This window comes from Acanthisitta chloris, unplaced genomic scaffold, assembly GCF_000695815.1.
Source record: "Acanthisitta chloris isolate BGI_N310 unplaced genomic scaffold, ASM69581v1 scaffold15022, whole genome shotgun sequence".
In the NCBI taxonomy this organism is placed as follows: Eukaryota; Metazoa; Chordata; class Aves; order Passeriformes; family Acanthisittidae; genus Acanthisitta; species Acanthisitta chloris.
Genome location: NW_008661134.1, coordinates 4,078 through 11,354, shown reverse-complemented (window position 1 = coordinate 11,354; position 7,277 = coordinate 4,078). Strand labels below are relative to the sequence as shown.

The following is a 7,277-nucleotide window of genomic DNA, read 5'->3' as shown; positions in this document are numbered from 1 at the left end:
AACAGTAGAGAGGGGAGATTGCTTGTCTGAGTGAAGCTTGTGTGCTGGAAAATATAATGACAGAAGTGCTGGGCTAGAGAAAGCATTCACAGCTGGTTCAGCCAGTTGTGCTGGTGAAACTTCCTTGTAACCTGCTCAGTCAGGCCTCAGTCATGAAACTTGAGTTCTGCTCCAGGGTGGGACTGTTCAGGACAGTCCATCTGAGCACAGGAACTAGTGCTCACAAACTGCACAGGACTCGTGTGCTCAGCTCTGCTGAAACCTCAGCCCTCACACTGGCACAGTGGAGCTGTGGCTGAAACCATCTCTGTCCAGCCAGAGACACATTTTGTGTGTGTACGTGTGTATGCAGGTTGGTTTTTTTCCCCCTCCTGTAGCACATATTGTTTTGGGTCTCCCTCCAGTATCACTGCCAAGGCACACACCTGCTGAAAGGACGACAGGCACACTGAGGTGGTCATGGAAAGCACAGAGAAAGGCAGCAGGTAATGGTGCACTGTAAAAACCCCAGCAAACCTCTGAGGTGCTGGATGCCTGACAGGTTTCTCTGCAGAGGACAGAAACTGCCTGGAGCAGTGCCCTGGGCATGTCAACTTAGCAGTCTGGCAAGTTAGTTTAAACTGGTCAGAAAGTGGGTTTGGGTTTGTGTGACACTGGTGACAGCCACCTACCAGTTCTGTTACAAGACAAACCAGCACTAGCCTGTGCCACTATGGAAAAGCTCCAGAGCTCACCCAGGGATGCCCGAGGCAGACAGGCTGTCAGCAGTGCCAGACACAGGTAACTTCCACCACTGCCCTCTCTGAAGGCTTCTGCCTCCTCCTGGCTCTCTGAGGGTATGGACTCTGCTGAGACTTACAGATAGGTTTACAAAGTGACATTGCCAGTGGAGCTGGCAGCCTTCCTCAGACACAAGGCTTTTGTTAATTGAAGCCAGGCTCCAGGCTTGTCTTTATTTATTAGGGGGTAGAATGAGGCTGAACATTTAAGTGGTTCAGAGACACCTAATGGCTGAATGACGGCGCTGATGAAGAAGGCAATCCCCACCTAGATATTGCCCAACTGTTCTGAACACACCTGATCTACATAATCCCCATCAACACAGGGATTTCAGCACCTTTTTATCACCTCCTGGTTCTGCCCAGGGCATCTTACCTCTTGCTTGTGCCCACCCACTTAGCTATCTTTCACAGAAAACTGCCAGTGTTCAGTGACACCGAACCACCCACTTGCTACACATCTGTGATGCAGGAAGAGGCTTGTAAAACAGGTAGAACTTCTGAGCCCTTGTGCTGTGTCTTCATGGTTGGTTAGTCATCTCTGGACCCAGTTTCTCAGTCTCTCAGCCTTTTTAGATAGAAATCTAATTAAGCACAGAGTAATCGTAACACCACTAGACCAGGTTTGAATAAGCAAGTCCCACTACAACTAAGTTTATTAACACACACTTCCACAGCTCAGTACTCTGGAGGAACAGAAGATTAAGCACTACAGAGGTTTAAATATCTTCAACATCAAGCCTGCCCATTGGGGTTTCTAGATAAGGTCCTGGCTGATTTTCTGGGAGGTTATAGTTGGTTGTATTTTGATCTGTAATCTGCAGTGGTATTATAAAAACTCTGAGAGAATGAGGAAAAAAGCAATACTGCCTGACATCACTGAGGCTTATTCTCTGCCTCATAGACTTGATTTTGTGAAACAAGCTTCAAAAGTAACTTCTGTTTCAAAACATTTATTCACAAACTTATTTGAAAAAAAAACACCCCCCCAAAACCACCCAGCAGCTCTTCATACCTCAGAAGGTAGAGTTTCATAGCCATGAGCCTGCTTATACAGAAATTTACTCACACTGGCACTCTAATCTGACACTGGAGATTGTTCCACATGGATGGGCTCCTTGTCACCTCAGACCCACAGAGATGTTAGGAGAGGCTCCAGGCAGTGGCAGCCTTGGCCTGCACAGAGCTCACAGCCCAAGGTGCAGAGCCTGGTTCACAGTGCTTCTCTGTGGGCTGCACAGGCTGTATGTTAAGAAACCTGCAGGAGGAGCCACTAGCAGTAGCCAAACTTCCCAACTTTCACAACACTTGCTGGAAATTTCTAGGAGTATTGGTTACAGTTCTGCTCCTCTCTTGCTGAGCCACTTCTGTTAAATGACCACTCTGCTGCGGTACTTTCAATAAGAGCTAATTTGAACTTTTGTTATAATTCTTAGTGCAGTTTTTCCAGCTATTGTCGTAAGAAAAACCACAAATAGTAACAAGCCTGTAATAGACCTTTGATATGAGCAAGAACTAAGCTGACTGAAACCCAGTCTACTATATTCATTTCCTTATCATTTGCATTGCTCTCAGCACAGACAATGCAGATGTCATTTCGCTTTACTTCACCAACTTCATTTTCAAAGTCTCAGTTCTGCAAAAATTTTTTTTCGTAAAAATTACCAAAGAAGGAAGATTTGATTGAACAGTTTTACTTTGCAATAGAAACTTTTATATCAACCTCAGGTTGTATAAACTGTGTGGGATAAGTCCTCCCCAGACCACTGGAGTCACCTACAACATAAACAAATATCTGTTCCCCATTCAAAATTTCCTTGCCTCATTTTTTTAGGTGGAAAATACCCCCCTGACATTAAAAAAATTAGCTGAAGTTGCTAGGGAAAAAAAAAGTATTAAAGTGGTATATTTAACAAAAATTCTTGCTTTGTCCTGTGTTCAGACCACTTGCTTGTGTCTAGTTTGAGTCAGCTTTTTCCATGTACTCTTCCAGGCGCAAAAGCCACTTATTCCAGTACTGTGAGCACAGATCAGGATCCATGAAATGTGAATGTGCAGGGGATCCATTCTTGTAGGCAACCACAATGAGTCCACAGCTGACCTACAGGCAAAACCGGAAGGCTGTCAGAAAATCAGCATTCACATGCAGTTGTAAAAACTAAACCTCACTGCAAAGTGTCCTCTCAGCATACAACTATCTCACATAATGGGAAACAAGAAAGGGCAATAATTCACCATAAAATACTTGGAGACTAACGCTCAAATGCTCCCAAGGCTCTGACTGACTTCAGTGGAAACCAGAGGACACAAACTCCAAGTATGAGTGACAGGCTGTATTTAAACCTTGCAGATGCTGGTAAAATCCCAAGTGACTGACGAGGTTTTGTCTGGGGCTGTATAACCAGACTGAAACCACTCTGCAGCATCAGTCTGAATGGAAATGGTTACTTAGATATGTTCTGACATCTTTCATACCTGACAAAAATCCCAAACAGTCACTGGTAGTGGGGGCAGGAGGCTAAGGGCAGGATTCCAGAATTACTGCCCATATTTCACTCTGTAAAAGGATCATGTCTGTTAAGTGCTTGTGTTTACTGACCTCTACAGTATTCTACAAAGTCCTTTGCACAACCTATGAATTAACCTGCTCTCTTCTGCTTCATATTTTCCCCCTTTGATATTTGTATTGAAGTAAAAATCCCTTAGGCCCAGCAGGCAGGCTAGAATAGCCTTTGGAGACTTTGAAAACATTATTCCACTGTCTTCTGATAAAGGGATTGACAAGACATTGCTTTCCCCCGAGGAAACACAGTACAGCTTCCAAACACTTTAAGGACATTGTTTAGTCTCTCACTTGCCAGTGGGCTATAGTAACACGTGATGCAAGCAATGCCCTCCCACACCATTTTCCTGTTCACAGGCTCCTTTGCTTTATTTCTTCTCCTGCCCTTTACTCTTGGCACAAGCAAAAACCACACAGAGCAAAGCACAGGGGATTACACTGATGCCAAGTCACTGTGAGTTCATTTGACCTTCCAAGGCTCTGAGCATCCCTGGTTCCACTGAGCAGTTCCTTAAAACCACTGAAAATCCACTGCTGACAGGCAAGGGCAGGAATATTAGCAGTAGTGGAGTTATTTCACAGTATGTCAGCTCAACCTGATCTCAGACTGGGCTGCTTGTTAAAATCCTACCAACAGTTCCATGGTGGACAGCAGATTCTAAAGGCAGTAGGTGGGGAGAAATGAAGATACGATGGGCTCTGCTGTCTTGGCAGGTAGCAGGCCTACTCACCTGGAAGTCGTAATTGGCATCATCATTTATGGCTCCAATATATGCTGCAACCTGCAATGGGTTGTCATAAGTATCCCTCAGAAATGGCTTAGGTTTCTCTGAAGTCTTCCAGTCAATCACACACAATCGGCCTCTGTGTGAGAGAACAAAGTAGAACAATGCTCTAAACTTGAGTTTAGTCACCAGTAAGAAATTCAGGATGAGATGGCACAGAGTCTTATCCCTTTCAGTCTGTTTCACCCTAACGTCATGTTGCTCATTATTATGTCTAAACAAGTCTCTCTCACACTAGTAGTTTAGATCTCAAAACCCAAGGCTCAGTAATACCTGCTGTAATTCCTGGCAAATGCTGGCAATCCCTTAACCCTGCCCCACTCATACCCTGCTCCACTAAGGAATTCTTCACAAGAAAAAACAGCACTTCTGTCATCAGGTTCATCCAGGAGAGTTCATCCATTTTACTGGTGCTAGAGATCTGTCCAGCTTCTCCCCAGCCACTCAACAACTCCTGCTGCAGCCTGGGGCTCAGCACCCCACAACCACAGGTGTCCTAGGGAAGGGGCACCTCACCGGTACTTGGCCACACAGTCCACCAGGCCCAGGTACTGCAAAGTCTTGTGATGAACTCCACTTTCCAGAGCTTTCACTTCACTGATGTCTTTTAAGACATGTTCCACGCTCGTTAAGTAGCCGGAAAGAGAATCGTCTTCGCTCTGCTCCTTAGCTGCCATCTCTTCAGACAGGAATATAGACTCCAAAGCTGAATGGAAGAGCTCTCCTTGGAGGAAAAGGTCTAAGAAAAAACCCACACCTTTTAGACACTACTTTAGATTTGAATTCTACATATTACACAACATAGCTCTCACACCAGTCCTGATTTTTGTACGTAGCCGGAAAGAGAATCGTCTTCGCTCTGCTCCTTAGCTGCCATCTCTTCAGACAGGAATATAGACTCCAAAGCTGAATGGAAGAGCTCTCCTTGGAGGAAAAGGTCTAAGAAAAAACCCACACCTTTTAGACACTACTTTAGATTTGAATTCTACATATTACACAACATAGCTCTCACACCAGTCCTGATTTTTGTACTGAAAGCCTGACCGAGCGAAGGGTAAGAGACAGAAAATAAATTCAGTGACAACAGTGAAATTAGTATCTCTTGTATTAATGTATTAATAAAGTAATGTACCTTGTATTAATACTTTGAGGGTTTTTTTGTTTTGCTAATTACTTATAAACAAAATATGCATTTCAATTCATTGTTTATTCAAAAGCATTTGTGAATTTCTAGGAATTAGAATTATTATTCTTGGCTGCTTTTGTTGTACTTGTTTATTCTGCTGAACTGGTTCATTTGAATACTAACTAATCTCCTCCTGAAATGAGTGGGCACAGTTCTAGGAGTATGGGCTTATCTCAGAAATTATTCCAAGAAAGATAAACTTTAAACAGTTATATGAGGTTTATTATGCAGTTTATTCACTGAGGTGCTTAGTAACTCAAAAAGCATAATCACAGGATATTAGTTTTAAGAAGCTTAATAATTTGTGTAAGGAGCACTCAGGTATTTATCCACCTGGCTACTTACTATCCCCCGGGTCCTCCCAGATCCCCAGTCCTGCAGGAGAAAGTCACCTTTGTAGGTCTCATGAAATGAAACCCTCTGAATGCATGGCAATTTCATGGAAGAGGCTACATGCACTGGATAAACTACACAATTGCTGAAGAACTTCACCATAAACAGCAGGACACATCAGTTTTTAAACAGTATCAAAATGCTTAATTCCATCTTGTTACAAAGTAGCTGCAAAGAGGCTCAGTTCTATCAGCTGGAAAATATCTATTTGTAAATAGATATTGGCAAACAAATAAAGGAGAGGCAACTAGGATAGAGCAAGGGATGTCTACAGTCTGATTCTCATTTCCCACAGATTTCCAAATCCATTTCGGTGGTTCCAAAGACCAGAGCTTTGGAACCATTACTGATAACAGATACACTCACAATATGCTCTCATGAAATAGAAACAACTTAATGAATTTCCACAGCACTTGACCTGCAGGGCCAATACTGCTGCTGTGTTAGTTTGTCCCATCCAGCTGTCCAGACTGCTGCTTCTACCTTGCAATCACACTGTGGTTAGACTTACTTTTGGTATACTCTTCAAAGCCATCTTTTCCAAGTTCCAGTATCATTTTCTGCTTCCATCTTTCTAGGTAGAAGACTTGCTGTGGTGAGAGGGTTTGCTGAAGGACACGGGTAACACTGGGCATTTTGTTTTTCTGTAGGGCGACTTTCATGGGGAGGTTTGAATCCCTGTTGAGAGGAACAGTTCTCTTGCTGGGGTTTATTAAAGGAACCCAGTTCTTGGGAGCTTTGGTCCCAGCTTTAACTGGAGGTCTGTGTTTACCTGGCGGCCCATATAACAGATTGTCTTCTTCAAATATTGTCTCTGGGGTTTGGGCACTGGTTTTATAAGATGTAACAGAGTAGACCAAGTTCTTGTATTTTTCTTGGTCAACTTGTTCATACCCATTTGCTTTTTTCTTTTTGCTATACAGACACGCAGAGGTAGCCAGACACGTGTATGGGAATGGCTTTTGGCAGAATGGGATTTGAAAAAGCATTTCCAGTTTCCCCGACTTCCTGGACAGCAGCTGTAGGAACTGCATTCTGACAAGAAGTGTTTGCAAGTCGTTAAGAGTTTTCTTCCCTCTGTTAGGAATAGTCTGTAGGTTTCCACATTTTCCCCCTGTGGAAAAAGAAATTTGTGATTTCCAGAGCCATAAAACTCTACAACTAACCTTTTTTTGCCATTTGCCAAACAAAAAATTGCTACGGTCAAAATGTCTTCATACACTTTATGCCACCAAAACTTCTTCAGACAAATAAAAGAACCAATAAGGAATGAAAAGAGGAAATGGTCCTGGCAAGAACGGGTACTGGTCTGCAAAATCTGAAACAGGGCAAACACAAAGATGTTGCAAACACCAAACTTGTAGCAGAGGATATTCCTACAGCAACAGTGTCAGAACTGCCAAGAAACTAGACACCAAAAACTGATCTGTCACAAACAACACCTGGAAAGAGGGAGAGGGAAATAAAAAAAAAAAAAAAAGCCATGCAAAAGAGAATGAAGCAAATCCACTGCTGTGAGGTACTAAAAACCTTCAAGTTTATAGTGCATGCCCAACCTAAGGGGATTGTGT

The 7,277-nt window shown here is 43.2% G+C and overlaps 1 protein-coding gene across 1 annotated transcript; it reads right to left on the bottom strand.

Annotated features, from left to right (window-relative positions):
- Nucleotides 1-2,736: 2,736 nt before the first annotated feature.
- Nucleotides 2,737-6,810, bottom strand: MGME1 (mitochondrial genome maintenance exonuclease 1). Its single transcript, XM_009070121.1, has 4 exons — nucleotides 6,218-6,810; nucleotides 4,644-4,866; nucleotides 4,074-4,206; nucleotides 2,737-2,880 (listed from the first exon to the last, which is right to left on the bottom strand). Exons 1-4 carry the CDS (start codon nucleotides 6,738-6,740, stop codon nucleotides 2,737-2,739), a joined length of 1,023 nt encoding a protein of 340 aa, XP_009068369.1. The 5' UTR covers nucleotides 6,741-6,810.
- Between the last annotated feature and the right edge of the window lie 467 nt (nucleotides 6,811-7,277).